This window comes from Chiloscyllium punctatum, chromosome 11 (genome assembly GCF_047496795.1).
Source record: "Chiloscyllium punctatum isolate Juve2018m chromosome 11, sChiPun1.3, whole genome shotgun sequence".
Taxonomy (NCBI): domain Eukaryota; kingdom Metazoa; phylum Chordata; class Chondrichthyes; order Orectolobiformes; family Hemiscylliidae; genus Chiloscyllium; species Chiloscyllium punctatum.
Window position 1 is genome coordinate 80,782,763 of NC_092749.1, and position 17,309 is coordinate 80,800,071.

Below are 17,309 nucleotides of genomic sequence, written 5' to 3' on the forward strand. Positions count from 1 at the left end.
TGTAAGTGGCGAAGTCTTGGATAAACAACCCTCACTCTGACGCATCGACCTCCATGCCTTGATTGTACTAATGACAATGGGGTTTCGGCAGTGTCCATAACTGTCCTCATCTTATCCATGAACAATCGGTTAATAAGAGGGCACTTTGCTTGGGAGGCCTCAATATCCAGCCATATTGAGTCTGGATCGTTACCTACCCAATCACAGACAAAGGACAGCAGGGAGCTCAATTGATACCTTCTGATGTCTGGGAAATCAACTCCTCCCCCTCCTTGAAGCAACTGCAATTTAGTAAGTTTGATGAAGGGCCGTCCACGACGCCAGACAAAGGAACCAAACCACCCATAAGCTTCCACAGCTCTGACCTGGGAAAACATTATAGAGAGCATACGCATGTGGGCGGCACGGTGGCGCGTGGGCGGCACGGTGGCACAGTGGTTAGCACTGCTGCCTCACAGCGCCGGAGACCCGGGTTCAATTCCCGCCTCTGGCGACTGACTGTGTGGAGTTTGCACGTTCTCCCCGTGTCTGCGTGGGTTTCCTCCGGGTGCTCCGGTTTCCTCCCACAGTCCAAAAACGTGCAGGTCAGGTGAATTGGCTATGCTAAATTGCCCGTAGTGTTAGGTAAGGGGTAGATCTAGATGTAGATGTCGGGGTATGCGTGGGTTACGCTTCGGCGGGGCGGTGTGGACTTGTTGGGCCGAAGGGCCTGTTTCCACACTGTAAATAATCTAATCTAATCATGGGATAAAGCAAACAAGGAAGAACTTAATCTCTTAATGAGAGATATTCGGCCCAGCCATGAAATTGGAAGAGCCTCCCATCTCTGGAGATCTCGCCTAATATCGTCGAGCAAATGAGCAAAGTTAGTCCGAAATAACAGATCAAACTTGGGGGTAATAAAAATGCCTAGGTACCGGAACCCTGCCCGTGACCACTTAAAAGGGAACTTAGAGCCACCTTCAACTTCTGGCACATCCTTAAGGTTCCCTAAAGGCATAGTCTCCGATTTTGCAAAGTTAATCTTATATCCTGAAATAGCCCCAAATGAATTGGGGTATGGAGGTGATCGGGTTCGATAAAAACAGAAGGACATCATCCGCGTACAATGTAATCTTGTGTGCCCTCAATCCCACTTCCAGAACGGTTATGTGGACGTTATGATGAATAGCCTCTACCAGCGGCTTTATCACCAATGTAAACAACAATGGTGAGAGGGGGCAGCCTTGCCGACTACCCCTACCAATTGGAAAATTCCCAGACTTCACCCAGTTGGTGATGACTGCGGCCAGAGGGTGGCAATATAAAACCTCCACCCACCTAGCAAAGACTCCACCCAACCCGAACTGTTCTAAGACACAAAAAAGATACGGCCATTCCACCCAGTCAAATGCTTTCTCTGCATCTAAGGAAATCACCAACCCCTGAATCAATCGTTGCTGACAAACTTGGACCACATTCAGCAACCTTCTAATAGTATTAGAGGACCTACGGCCCCTTATAAAACCTGTCTAGTCCTCTTTAATAATATGGGGCAACACCCTTTCCAATCTCAGCGTCAGGATCTTGGACAGAATCTTGAAGTCTGAATTTAATAGAGAGATGGGTCTGTATGAGGCACAATCCTCAGGAACCTTCCCCTTCTGAAGAATTAAGGAAATATTAGCTTCTCTCAAAGATGGTGGTAGGCGTTCATGCATATAGGAGTGATTGTACATCTCCAACATCGGCCCTGACAGAATCCCTATAAACTCCTTATAAAACTCACCCAGAAGACCATCAGGGCCAGGCGCTTTCCCACTCTGAAATTGCCTAACTGCCTCCTGTATTTCCTGAACAGTCTAGGGGGCATTAAGGAGAGAGGCCATCTCCTCTGCACTTTTCAGCCTGCGCTTTTCCAGCAACACATTTTCAGCTCTTATTCCAAGGTTATGCCTGGGAGGTCCAGGTTCTTAAAAAAGGTCTCAATTTTAGCACTTCTGTCTTCGCAACCTTCAGAACGATACAATTCAAAGTAAAAGCTCCGAAAAGCCTCATTAATCTTTTTAGCATCGTATGTAAGGACCCCGGCCCTTTCTCTGTAATGGATTGGGGAGCACGCTTTTTCCTCGTCAAGTATGCTAATTACTTCCCTGGCCTATCCCCATATTCGAACAGCCTCTGTCTAGCAAAAGCAAGTTCTTTCTTTGCGTTCTGTGTCAGTATTGAATTCAAGGCAGCCCAAAGGGCTGTGAACCACTGTAGCTTAGTCACCGAAGGCCGCGCAAAATGTGCTGCCTCCGTGGCTTTCAACCTCGTCTCAAGTAGACGCTGCTGTTCCTCCTTCTGTTGTTTCCAGCTAGCCTAATAGGAAATAGCTAATCCCTTAGCAAAGGCCTTAGCAGTCTCCCATAGCATGGACGGACTACTAGCCGTGCCTGAGTTGATAGTCAAGAATTCCTGAAACTCCTTCAAAATGTATTCCAAAAATTTGAAATCCTTAAGGAGAAAGGGGTCCAAACACCAGTGCCGCAAACCTAGCCCTTCACTCCTGGCCTTAACCTCCAAATATATTGCCGCATGATCAGAGATAGCTATATTCTCAATTTTACAACGCATAATCAAATCCAGAAGGGCCAAGGGAGCCAGAAAAGGGTCAATCTTCGTGTGACATTTATGTGGGTTTGAAAAAAAGGGTGAAGTCCCTGCCGGTAGGGTGAAGACATCTCCAAATATCCACCAGCCCTAACTCCTTGCATAAGTCAACCACCTGCTTGGCCTGCAAAGAAATAGTTGGGGGCACACAAGGCATCCTGTCCACTGTCGGATCCAAAGACAATTAAAATCCCCCTATAATAATGCACCGTGTTCCAAAAGCACTCAACTTAGAGAAAGCACTAATCAAAAATTTGAGAGAATGTGCCAGAGGACAGTAGACGTTTAAAATGCCATATGCCTCTCCATGTATCAGGGCTTTAAGTATCACAAACCGTCCCTGCTCATCTTTCACCTGCTCTAATACTGTGAACGGAAGATTTTTCTGGATAAGTACCGCCATTCTCCTACTTCCAGTAGTAAAGGATGAAAAGAATACCTGGTCATAACCCCCTTGTTGTAATTTCAGGTGTCCCCCATCATTAAGATGGGTTTCCTGCAACAAAGCAATATCAACCCTTTCCCTCTTAAGGCTAGAAAGCACTTTTTTCCTTTTAATAGGGCGAATGACTTCCCGTAAATGTTCCAGGTGCACAATTTAATAAAACACTTAGCCATATCCCCTTTCAGACACCCTTGAGCCCCTCAGAGGGAGAACCCTGCTTACAAAGTACCGAGCATAAGTAAATAAAGACTCAGAATCGAAAAACTATATATACAAAAACTACTCTATCACAACAATAAACGACTATGAGGACCAAACAACTACAAAGAAAACCAACTATAGAACCTTGAATGGAACACTCTTCCCCATGCCCATACAGGGCACTCACCCTATCCATCCCCTCCTTCACAGCTCCTTCAAACCTGGACTGTGCCCCAGCCTTAGCCCAGAAAAAAAAACAAGGAGATGATCCTTAAATCAAAAGACAAAGTCAGGATGAGCACTCCACCCATCCCTGGCTTCATGACACCCCTACTTGTGACTAAAAGAGAAGCAGAACAAAAAAAAGGGAGACACACAACAAAGAACATCCACAAAATTTCCCATCAGAAAATCCAATTATTAAAATAAAATAGGTACAACTTATTCCAAAGTCTTTTCCCCCCTTTCCAAAAAGGAAATTAGATTAGATTAGATTACTTACAGAGTGGAAACAGGCCCTTCGGCCCAACAAGTCCACACCGACCCTCTGAAGAGCAACCCACCCAGACCCATTCCCCGACATTTACACCTTCACCTAACACTACGGGCAATTTAGCATGGCAAATTCACCTAATCTGCACATTTTTGGGCTGTGGGAGGAAACTGGAAATTATTAGGGAGAAATAAAGGAATATGAAAAAAATGGGAAAACATGGGGAAAAATAGAAAAGAGAACAAACATTAACCATATTCTTCAGGCCAGATCATCTATTTTAAAGTGTCCACAAAGTTTTTAGCCTTATCCGCCAAGTCAAATGTATAAACTGAGTCCTCATGGCTGAAACCAAGTACTGCAGGCTCTCTCATGGAGTACTGGATGCCCAATTTCCTCAGCCTCTTTTTAACTTCATCGAAGGACTTCCTCTTTCGGGTTACAGCTGCTGAAAAATCCTGAAAAAACATGATTTTTGACCCCTTGTACAGCAGCACCTGCAGATCTTTTCCCAGGGACTTGGAAGCTTCCATGACTTTTTGCTTGTCCTTATATGAGTGGATGTGCACTAGGATCGGGCGGGGATGCTGCACCGGCCCTGACCTGTGCACTGTAACCCGATACACCCTTTTAATCTGTAGCCTGCTGGACTCCACGTGAAGGCCCAAAAACTTCGGTAGCCAGTTTTCAAAGAAACAACGCGGAGACCGATTTTAGAGGTCGTCGATATGGTTTCGCAAGGCCCGCACCTCTCGCTCCAGCACCTGGATCCGACTGGATGAGGACTCCATTGCAGCTTCAGAGGCCTAAGTTCGACCCTCCACCTCCTCCAGCCTCTCCCCGAGGCCCTGGATCTCCTGCTCATGCTTCTGCAGCATAGATGTGATAGGTTGCACCTGGGCACGAATCTCCCCACAGATTTCCTCAATCGCAGCAGCAACTTTCAAGGCAAGTCTCTCCATCGCCGCAGCCAATTCCTGTGAGTCTGTCGGGTCCCCGAGGGGTTCAGGAGAGGCTGCTGCTGCTGCAGTCTCTGGTGTTGGAGGTGCTGCAGGGGAGTGTCCTCCCTGCTGCTGTTTCCTTCTCCTTTTCCCTTTGGCATCCTTCCCACTCCCCAATATTAACAAATATGTGTTCTGTAAGGTTTTAAACTAATATTTCCACCACATAAGTTGGCCAGGGATTGCTGAAAACACTGGTATGCCTTGGCTGTTAAGGCAGAGCTGTCCACAGCAGTCCTACAGAATCGCCACCATCTTGCAGAGTCCCACTCCCACATTTTTAACAAGATTACAAGGCAAGGTGAGCTTCTCTGGGTGTTTTAGTTTTAATTAGCAGAAGGGTTCAACCTCCGCGTCGTAATCTATTAAAGAGGGAGCTGGACGTGACCCTTGTGACTAAAGGGATAAAGCGCTACGGGGAAGAGGGCAGTAATGGGATACTGAGATTACATGGCCAGTCATGATCATATTGAATGGTGGTACAGCCTCGAAGGGCTGAATGGCCTACTGCTGTACTTAATTTTCTATGTTACTATATACTCAGCAATATCCTGGTTTTTTTTTTTCTGAACTCTCTAGCTCGATAATATTCTTCCTATAACACAGCAACCAGAACTGGATACAGTATTCCAGAAGAGGCTTCACCAATGTCCGAAACAATCTCAACATGACGTCCTAACTCCTCTATTCAAAGGACCAAGCAATGAAGGCAAGCATGCTAAACGCCTTTTAACCATCCTGTCTGTATGTGACTCAAACTTCAAAAGGAACTTTGTACAGAGGAACTTTGATTATCTGAAGGATACAGGTGGGGAGTACTTGGTTTGGTTAATCGAATGCCAGATAACATAGTTTAGCTGAGTATTGGGACCTTGCAATCTTGCTGGATAATCTGAAATTCGAATAATTGAATGCCAGATAATCCAGGTTCCTCTGTATATACATCCCTTCTGTTCCCAAGTACCCTTAAGTGTACAAGTCCTGCCCCTGTTTTAATGTAAGGGGCAGAGGTTTAGAGGAGGAAACCTGTTTTCCCCAGAGGGCGGTGGCAATTGGAATTCTCTGCTTGTAAGAGTGGTAGAGGCAGAAACCCTCATAATATTTAGGAAGTATGTTGATGAGCACCTGCAATGCATGGCAAATAAGGCTGTGGGGAGAAAGTGAGGACTGAAGATGCTGGAGATCAGAGCTGAAAATATGTTGCTGGAAAAGTGCAGCAGGTCAGGTAACATCCAAGGAACAGGAGAATCAACGTTTCGGGCATAAGCCCTTCTTCGGGGGGTTGGATAATAAGGCTGTGGGCCAAGTGATGGAAATGGGATTAGTATCATTAATGGTTCTTTTCAATTGACACAGATGTGATGAGTCATAGGGCCTTCTTCTGTGTCTCTAAGTAGACTATGATTTAATTTCTTCCTTTCTTTCCCTTCCAAAATAAAAGCATTCTGTCTATGCAAGGACTCCAATACTTCAGTTAATTTAAAAACTACAAGTCAGATTTACTTCACACACACACACACACACACGTATGTGGGGCAGGGAAATGTTTGGCAACACATGCACTCACGCAAATAAATAATCTCTATATTTTCTGATTTGTTTTAACTTCTAACAACTTCATGGTGGCACAGTGGTTAGCACTGCTGCCTCACAGCACCAGAGACACGGGTTCAATTCCCACCTCAGGCAACTGTATGTGTGGAGTTTGCACATTCTCCCAGTGTCTGTAAGGGTTTCCTCCGGGTGCTCCAGTTTCCTCCCACAGTCCAAAGATGTGCAGGTTAGGTGAATTGGCTATGCTAAATTGCCCGTAGTTTTTAGGTAAAGGGGTAAATGTAGGGGAATGGGCTTGGGTTGGTTGCTGTTCGGAGGGTCAGTGCAGACTTGTTGGGCCAAAGGGCCTGTTTCCACACTGTAAGTAATCTAATGATAATGGGATAGTGTAGGGGATGGGCTTAGGTTAGTTCACAGGTCAGTGCAACATCGAGGGCCGAAGGGCCAGTTCTGCACTGTATTGTTCTAAAAAAAACTCAGTACAAAAGGAAAAGTGGCTGAGCAAACCAGTTTAGTATTTGTTTTAAAGATAGAGTCCAAAATTGAATGCCTTTTGCGAAAGAGTTGATGAACCATTCAGTAATTATTTAACTGCATTAAATAACTTGAACAACTGCACACAGTTTCTTCTCTCTAAAAATTTATTTTAAATTCTGAATAAGATTGGTTGCAATGTAACTTCTACTTTGTTGGTTTGATAGAGCATAGACAGATTGTAGCTGCTTTTAACGGGTCTAGAAATTTTTTCATTTATCGAAGTTGGATATTGACAGAGTAGAAAATGTGTTGCTGGAAAAGTGCAGCAGGTCAGGCAGCATCCAAGGAGCAGGAGAATCGACATTTCGGGCATGAGCCCTTCTTCAGGAATGAGGAAAGTGTGTCCAGCAGGCTAAGATAAAAGGTAGGGAGGAGGGATTTGGGGGAGGGGCTTTGGAAATGTGATAGGTGGAAGGAGGTCAAGGTGAGGGTGATAGGCCGGAGTGGGGGTGGGGGCGTAGAGGTCAGGAAGAAGATTGCAGGTTAGGAAGGCGGTGCTGAGTTTGAGGGATTTGACTGAGACAAGGTGGGGGGAGGGGAAATGAGGAAACTGGAGAAATCTGAGTTCATCCCTTGTGGTTGGAGGGTTCCTAGGCACTCTTCCTCCAACTGTCGTGTTGCTCCTATTGACAGAGTAGATTACGTATGGAGCAGCAATAACCCATTAGCTCTCTGCTTTTTAAAAATCAAATTCAAAACTTCAATATTGTGGGAGTAATGTGACCAAGCATCCCCAGGGGATGTGGGGAAGGAGGGCAGTTTGCCTCCAATCAAAGGCTTTCATTGCAGATAACCAATTGTTTCCAAGTCATCCCTGATATTGCAAACTCTTGCAAAATGGGTGTAACTTGCTATTCCATTGGCTGAACGTTTCTCTTGGTGATGGCAGTTTTTGTAACAGACAAATTACCCACTAGGAGTTACAATCAGTATGGCCTCAGAGTGCTGAATGATCTCCTACTGTTTCTATAAGGTTCTTGATTTTTGCGCACAGAACCATTTCCTCATTTCACATTTCTGGCTATAACTTCAAACTTTCAAAGGTAACGAACAGGATACCAATCAAGCAGTATTTATCCACAATAACCTGAACAATACTCAGTTTGCGATCTGCTAGGGCCACAATGTTTCTGATCTCATTAGAGTTTGGACAAAACAGCTGAATATCTGGAGGTCTGATGAAAATTACTGTCTAGGACTTCATAGAATCCCCACAGTGGAAACTGGCTATTTGGCCCAACAAGTCCATACTGGCTCTCCGAAGTACATCCCACCCAGACTCTTCCCCCCGCCATCATATCTCTGTTACCCTGCATGTCCCATGGCCAATACACCTGACCTGCACATCTTTGGACTGTGGGAGGAAACCAGAGTACCCAGAGGAAACTCACGCAGACACAGGAAGAACATGCAAACTCCACACAGACAGTCGCCTAAGGATAGAATTGAACCCAGGTCCCAGGCACTGAGGCAGCAGTTCAAACCACTGAGCCAACATGCTGACTTCAAGGCAATATTTGACAAAGTAGGTCATCAAGGTGTCCAGCAAAACTGGAGTCAATAGAAATCAGGAAGAACACTCCCCAATCATACCAAATCACAAGCAAACATGGGCCTCAAGTATCTGCAGTCATTTACTTGCTTAACTAAATGGAATACTGATTTTCCATATAGAAATCAAATGTGAGACTTTCAAGACAAGGCTACAACAATTAGAGCCATTTATCTTGAATTAAATTTTGACAAAGGTGTTTTAAATAATACAAGGATTAAACAGAATGAAAATACTCTTGGGAGTAAAATACAGAAATCCCTGATCATGAAAATATGAATGTAAAGGAACTTATGCATAAAAACTTAACCGCTGTATTTTTCCACAAACTGCAACTATGAATTAGAAATGAAAACTTTTTTTCTGGTCCTTTACTAAGTTGTGATATGCATGCAAACTGCCAGTGCAAATTTAAATAAATTTGCTGTGGTTACATTTATTAAAATGAGAATAATCTATGCAGTGAGACAACAGTGGGCCATTCTGCCTTTGAGGACTGCTTTATCAATGAACTGCTCTCTATCAAAACTCCATTTACCTTGAAAATGTTTATTGACTCATTTCATAGAAGCTTCAGATTTCCATTCCCAACAAATTGCACCCTTACTCTTAAAAAGCCTTTTGATTTTATAGTAAGATTAAACAAGAAAAAGTTCATTTTAAAAACTTATCAAATCCTCCTAACATTTTAATAGTAATTAGATCCCCACCCAACCCAAAACCATAAAAACTAAAGGATACAGAAACCAAGCTTCTGCAACCTGACCCCATAACGTAAACAGTTAAACCCCTAACAAAACAGACGGCACAATGGTTAGCACTGGCTACCTCAACATGAGGTTCAATACCACCCTCAGGTGCCGATGTGGAGTCTGCACATTCTTAGGTGTGTCAGTTTCCTCCGAGTCAAGAGATGTACAGGTTATGTGGATTGGCCATGCTAAATTGTCAACTGGGTCCAGGGATGTGCAAACTAAATGATTAGCCATGGGAAATACATGGTTACAGGGACAGGGTAGCGGCGTGAATATGGGTGAGATGCTCTTCATACTGTCAGAGTAGACTCCATGGGTCGAATGGCCTGCTTACACACAGTAGAGATTCTATAATTCTGCACCATCCTCCTTCCGAGATTCACATACAGCATATATTAAGGGCTTGTGACATAATGGTAGTGTTCCTACATCTAGTCTAGAAAGCCTAGGTTTAAGTACCACCTGCTTCAGAAGTTTGTCCTAACACACTTCAATAGATTAATTAAAAATATATACCAAAACATTTCGGTTTGGTGCCCAAAACTGAATGCATGATTAACGTATGTCTCATGACCAGAAGCATAATTTATGTTCTCCATTCCAGTCTCAAGCTATTGTGCAGTATTTGGATTGGGGCACATGGACATCTCAATCATTTTGCTCCTGAACACCTTGTCTCTTTCCCAAATCTAAGGTAAATGAGCCCACACTTTTCAAAATCTAACTTCTGTCTGTTCACTTAGTCTTTTACATTGTTAACTCTTGCTCCATACTTTTACAGTTTACTGTGCACCCTAACTTGGCATCACCTGAAAACAAATCATGTCAGTTATCAAAGTTACGAATTAAACTTAGACAGAAGCTGAGACAGTTTGCTGGGGAACATCATTGATTAACTTGTGTACATCTTCAATTTATATCAAAATAAAATGTCAAGCAATCTTAATTCATAGCCAGAAGACAAATTTCTAACAGCATTTACAACAGCTACATCATAAAACCAAATCAATCCTTTTAACATTCAGAAAGGCACAACCAGAGCAATGTGTTAATACAAAAAAGGCTTTATTTTCATACAAACAATCACACATTAACACTTTAAAAGAGCTGATCAGATCGTAGCTATTATCCAATGTCACATTAACTTGGTCACATAGCAGTCAACTGTAGCCACAGGAAGCTTTTAGTTATTCTGTAACTCTCCTATTTCCTGCCATATAGTTACTTAGAGTGATGTCAAAAGGTGCATTAGACGACAAAAATCCAAACAGGCTAAAAGCAAAACTTTGGCCTTTTAAGATGCTACCTGATCAAACTCAACATTAAATTCACTTTCAACAACTGTACTTTGTATAAATGAGCTTACTGAAAGGTTAACAATTATTGCAGACTTATGATAAAAACACCATCATATAGAAAACCACAGCCAGCAAAGGTTCTACAGCAAATACTGATATTGCTTGAAGGAGAAATGTCTCAATCTGGACAAAACTTCCGTTGGCATTCAATTTTGGGGGGCGGGGGAAAGAGTTCTGCTCCAAATGAATATCATAGAATATAGCACAGTACAGGCCCTTTAGCCCTCGATGCTATGACGACCTCTTATCCTACTTTAAAATCAAACTAACCCACAAACCCTTCATTTGCCTATCCCATCAATGTATCTGACTCCACTACCACTACTGGCAATTCATTTTTGCATCCACCACTCTCTCTGTAAAGAACCTGCCTCTAACATCTCCCCTAAACCTTCCTCCAATCATCTTAAAATCTTTGGGCAGCACGGTGGCTAGCACTGTTGCCTCACAGCGCCAGAGACCCGGGTTCAATTCCCGACTCAAGCGACTGACTGTGTGGAGTTTGCACATTCTCCCCGTGATTGTGTGGGTTTCCTCCGGGTGCTCCGGTTTCCTCCCACAGTCCAAAACTGTGCAGGTTAGGTGAATTGGTCATGCTAAATTGCCCGTAGTGTTAGGTGCAGGGGTAAATGTAGGGGAATGGGTCTGGGTGGGTGCGCTTCAGCGGGTCGGTGTGGACTTGTTGGGCCGAAGGGCCTGTTTCCACACTGTAAGTAATCTAATCTAATCTAAAAAAACTTATGTCCCCTCACAAATGCCATTTCCACCATGGAAAAAAAGTCTCTGGCTGCCCATTCTATCAATGCCTCTCAACATCTTCTACACCTCTATCAAGTCACCTCTCATCCTTCTTTGCTCCAATGAAATAAGCCCTAGCTCCCTCAACTTTTCTTCATAAGACATTCCCTCCAGTCCAGGATGCATTCTGGTAAATCTCCTCGGCACACTCTCTCAAGCTTCCACTTCTTTCCTACGAGGTGGCCAGAACTGAACACAACATGAAAATGTGTGGTTTAACCTGGGCTCGTATGAGCTGAAGCATAACCTCGTAGCTCTAAAACTCAACCCCCCCCCCCCTTACTAATGAAAGCCAACACACCATATACCTTCCTGACAACCCTATCAACTTGGGTGGCAACTTTGAGGGATCTAGGAAATGGACCCTAAGATCCCTCTCTTCCTCCACATTACTAAGAATCCTGCCTTTAACCCTGTATTCTGCATTCAAATTTGACCTTCCAAAGTGAATTACTTCACACTTTTCCAGGTTGAACTCCATCAGCCACTTATCAGCCCAGTTCTGCATCCTGCCAATGTCCCATTGCAACCTACAACAACCCTCCAACCATCATGTCATCGGCAACCATACTAACCTACCCTCCTTCTTCCTCATCCAAGTCATTTATAAATATCACAAAAGGCAGAGGTCCCAGAACAAATCCCTGCAGAATACCACTGGTCACATAGCTCCAGGCTGAATACTTTCCATCTATCATCACCCTGTCTTCTTTCAGCCAGCCAATTCTATATCCAGACAGCCAGATTTCCTTTTATCCCATGCCTCCTTACTTTGAATGAGCCTACATGGGGACCCTTATAAAACGACATACTGAAATCCATGTACACCCCATTCACTGCTCTATCTTCACCGACCTGTTTTATCACCTCCTCAAAGAATTCAATAAGGTTTGAGAGACATGATCTGCCCCTCACAAAGTCATACTTACTATCGCTAATCAAACTATAGTTTTCCAAGTAATCATATATCCTGTCTTTCAATTGTCTCCAATATCTTGTCCATCACTGACGTAAGACTGACTTGTCTGTAATTCCCAAGGTTATCCCTATTCCCTTTCTTGAATAAGGGAATAGCATTTGCCACCCTGCAATCATCCAGCACTATTCCTGTGGACAGCGAGGATGCAAAGATCGTAGCTAAAGGCTCAAATCTCTTCTCTCGCTTCCTGTAGTAACCGAGGGTACATCCTGTCTGGCCCAGGGGATTTATCTATCCTTATGTTTTTCAAAATTTCAGCACATCCTCCTTCCTACCATCAACCTGTTTCACACTATCCTCAAAAACGTCAAAGTTCCTCTCAGTAGCAAGTACTGAAGCAAAGTATTCATTAACAACCTTTCCTACTTCCTCCAACTCCAGGCGCAAGTTCCCTCCACTATCCCTGATCGGCCCTACCCTCACTCTGGCCATCCTCTTGTTCCTCATATAAGTCTAGAATGCCTTATGGTTCAACCTTACATCTATCTCCTCCAAAGAATTTGACACCACTTACCTCGGGAAACTGGAGGGGGAATACAGCAAAACGTTCAAATTTAATTTTGCCATTAATTCAAATTCCTCTATTTCACAGTGAAGTCATAGGACAAATAAATCCTTAAGTAAATTAAAGTTGTTGTCCTGCAAATAAAGAAACGTGCATCTGAAATGGCACCTAAAATATTTTTTAATATTTGAAATACTACTCTAGCTTTCAATGTCCTTTCATCAGCTGAGTCAATGCATTGGTCCTGCACCATGATGGCGGTTTAGATAAGATCTCAAGCAGTTACTATTATTTTGACTAAGTACTGTCCAATAGCAGTCGCCAAAGAAAGACTGCACTTCTTTAAAGTCTCACCTCGCTGTTGTGGCCTCGCAGGTTAAAGTTGATCCTCTGCGGTGTATTGCGCTCCCTCTTGCAATGACTAGCAGTGAAAGTAACGCCGACCACCCCTCTCCCATTGCCAATCGCTAGCCAGCCTTCTTCATAACAACGTCGGCGACAAACAGGCTTTTCCTTTTCGCTCTTGGGTACGCGGCCCTTCCAAGACATGCAGAGAATATTGGAATCGCTGCACAGCACCAAGCCCTGCTCCACCGCTGCGAACATCCTGCTGAGGCCGCAACTGCAAATCAATACAAGCCTAACCAGTGCGTTCCGCGCATCAGGTCCAGCCGCTCCTGTAGTGTTGGAAAGGCACCGGCAAGGCCCTGGGGAGTGGTGAGAAAATTGTAAATTTGCTGGGGCGGGGTGTGTGAAGGAGCGGACAGTTATCCAAACTGAAACTCCTGTTCCTCAACCCGAACAAAATGCAACGCAAGCGTGTGACATGGAGGCCGCCAGTCGTATGGCCCAGGCTCGCCTCAACCGTTACACCAGGTCCATCCCCTTGACTCGAGCTTCGGCGACGCGATCCGAAAGCCGTGGACGGTTGCGCGCGCCTCCGCAAGCCCCTTGCCGTATGAAAAATCTATGTTAGGGTAAGGGAAACAGCGTCACCACTTCCACCATCGGTCTACTCCTTCGAAACGCCTCTGAACCTAGACTCCAATATTATTCTGTACTTCAGTCTTCAACACACGTAGACCGCCGTTCAATGTCACGCTGCACTGGGTAACGTGATTAAGTAGATCAATCACGCAAGGGGCGTACGGTTTGCCACCTGCAGTTTAGCATTGTCGTTTCAGGTCCTTTGCTATAGAAAAGCTGACGTGAACAAAAATGAATAGGAATACAAAAGTTGTATACTACAAAGGCAATTTAACTTATTGTTTGTCTTAATAAATTTAAATTAATACGTAATTCACTGCAAGCTTACCAGTTATTGTTATTTATCTAAAATATATGGAGAAAATGTTGGAAATGCTCACTTGGTCTGGCTGGGTTAAAGTCGTCAGAGCAAAGATGGTTACCACAGAATGCAAGGGGCCTTGATTAGATGGACCATTGGACCGAGGAGTGACACATTAGATAAATGGGAAGTGCTGCATTTTGGAAAGCAAATTAGGGCAAGAGTTATACTCTTAATGGTAAGGTCCTAGGATCTATTGCTGAACAAAGAGTCCTTGGAGTGTAGGTTCACAGTTCCTTTAAAGTGGAATGGTCAGATAGACTGGATAGTGAACACCCCATTTGGTATGCTTGCCTTTATTGGTTGGGTGCATGGAGTATAGGAGTTGGGAGGTCTTGTGGCTGTACAGGACATGGATTAAGCCACTTTTGAAATACTTTGTGCAATTCCAGTTTCCCTGCTATAGGAAGGATGTTGTGAAACTTGAAAAGGTCCAGCAAAGATTTATAAGGATGATTTCAGGGTTGGAGGATTTGAGCTACTGGGGGAGGCTGATTAGGTTGGGGCTACCTACCCTGGAGTGTTGGAGGTTGAGGTTCATAAAATCATGAGGTACATGGATAGGTTGAATAAACAAGGTCTTTTCTCCAGGGCAAGGGAGTCCAAATCTAGAGGGCATAGGTTTAATATAAGAGGGAAAAGATTTTAGATAGGGATCGGAGGTGCAATTTTTCCTCTGAGGATGGTGCATACATGGAATGAGCTGCCAGAGGAAATGGGGGAAGCTGGTACAACAACATTTAAAAGGCATCTGGATAAGTATATGAATAGGATGGATTTCGAGAAATATGGGACTAGATTTATTTAGGATATTTGGTCAGCATAGGACAAGTTGGACTGAAGAGATTTGTTTCCATACTGTATAAACCTATGACTCTAACTCTGCGGTGCTTAACCTAAAGCATTAGCTCTTTTCTCTATACTCCTGTTCAGAATTTTTAGCATTTGTTACAGATTTACAACTTCTGCAGTATTTTGCTTTTGCACAGAATAAGTCAAACAAATCTGCTGATATTCTGGTCCTAAATTTGTGAACTACAATTACACAATTAGGAGTTGTATTTTCAATTTAAATACTAAAGTCAAAGAGTTAGAAAAGTGCTCCTAATTTTTGACTCTTTAAGTGGTAATGTCCTATGCTGCAAGGATTAACCACTGTTACATCCTAATGGGATAGCGTACTGAAATAGCTGCGCTATTGCCAGAGTCATCATGGAAGTTCCCCAATTTATCGACTTTCAGACCCAGATTGATATAGAGTCATAGTCATAGTAATAGAGATGTACACCATGGAAACAGACCCTTCGGTCCAACTTGTCTATGCCAACCTGATATCCCAACCCAATCTAATCCCACCTGCCAGCACCCGGCCCATATCCCTCCAAACCCTTCCTATTCATATACCCATCCAAATGTCTCTTAAATGTTGCAATTGTACCAGCCTCCACCACTTCCTCTGGCAGCTCATTCCATACATGTACCACCCTCTGCATGAAAAAGTTGCCCCTTGGGTCTTCTTTTATATCTTTCCCCTCTCACCCTAAACCTATGCCCTCTAGTTCTGGATTCCCTGACCCCAGGGAAAAGACTTTGCCTATTTATCCTATCCATTCCCCTCATAATTTTGTAAACCTCTATAAGGTCACCCCTCAGCCTCCGACGCTCCAGGGAAAACAGTCCCAGCCTGTTCAGCCTCTCCCTGTAGCTCAGATCCTCCAACCCTGGCAACATCTTTGTAAATCTTTTCTGAACCCTTTCAAGTTTCACAACATCTTTCCGAAAGGAAGGAGACCAGAATTGCACGCAATATTCCAACAGTGGCCTAACCAATGTCCTGTACAGCCGCAACATGACCTCCCAACTCCTGTACTCAATACTCTGACCAATAAAGGAAAGCATACCAAACACCCTCCTCACTATCCTATCTACCTGCGACTCCACTTTCAAGGAGCTATGAACCTGCAGTCCAAGGTCTTTGTTCAGCAACACTCCCTAGGACCTTACTACTAAGTGAATAAGTCCTGCAAAGATTTGCTTTCCCAAAATGCAGCACCTCGCATTTATCTGAATTAAACTCCATCTGCCACTTCTCAGCCCATCTGGTCCAGATCCTGTTTTAATCTGAGGTAACCCTCTTGGCTGTCCACTACACCTCCAACTTTGGTGTCATCTGCAAACTTACTAACTACCTCTTATGCTCGCATCCAAATCATTTATGTAAATGAGAAAAAGTAGAGGACCCAGCACTGATCCTTGTGGCACTCCACTGGTCACAGGCCTCCAGTCTGAAAAACAATTCTCCACTACCACCCTCTGTCTTCTACCTTTTGAGCCAGTTCTGTATCCAAATGGCTAGTTCTCCCTGTATTCCATGAGATCTAACTTTGCTAATCAGTCTCCCATGGGGAACCTTGTCGAACGCCTTACTGAAGTCCATATAGATCACATCTACTGCTCTGCCCTCATCAATCTTCTTTGTTACTTCTTCAAAAAACTCAATCAAGTTTGTGAGACATGATTTCCCACACACAAAGCCATGTTGACTATCCTGAATCAGTCCTTGCCTTTCCAAATACATGTACATCCTGTCCCTCAGGATTCCTTCCAACAACTTGCCCACTACTGAGGTCAGGCTCACTGGTCTATAGTTCCCTAGCTTGTCTTTACCGCCCTTCTTAAACAGTGGAACCACTTTTGCCAACCTCCAGTCTTTTGGCACCTCACCTGTAACTAATGATGATACAAATGTCTCAGCAAGAGGCACAGCAATCACTTCTGTAGCTTCCCACAGAGTTCTTGGGTACACCTGATCAGGTCCTGGGGAATTTATTCACTTTTAACCATTTCAAGACATCCAGCACTTCCTCCTGTGTAATCTGGACATTTTGCAAGATGTAACCATCTATTTCCCTACAGTCTACATCTTCCATATCTTTTTCCACAGTAAATACTGATCTAAGTAATCTAATCTAATCTAATCTAATCTAAAATATTCATTTAGTATCTCCCCCATTTTCTGTGGCTCCACACAAAGGCCGCCTTGCAGATCTTTGAGGGGCCCTATTCTCTCTCTAGTTACCCTTTTGTCCTTAATATATTTGTAAAAACCCTTTGGATTTTCCTTCTATTTGCCAAAGCTGTCTCATGTC

General features: G+C 43.8%; 1 protein-coding gene across 2 annotated transcripts in view; it reads right to left on the minus strand.

Annotated features, from left to right (window-relative positions):
* tulp4a (TUB like protein 4a) overlaps positions 1-13,906 on the minus strand; it is a 451,862-nt gene extending 437,956 nt beyond the window's left edge. Inside the window, exon 1 of one of the 2 annotated variants that reach the window (XM_072581106.1) lies at positions 13,167-13,906. In XM_072581106.1, the coding sequence (XP_072437207.1) occupies positions 13,167-13,418 (252 nt within the window). In that variant the 5' untranslated portion in view covers positions 13,419-13,906. The remainder of the gene's footprint in view (positions 1-13,166) is intronic. The other variant, XM_072581105.1, reaches the window with a different exon arrangement.
* Positions 13,907-17,309: the final 3,403 nt, after the last annotated feature.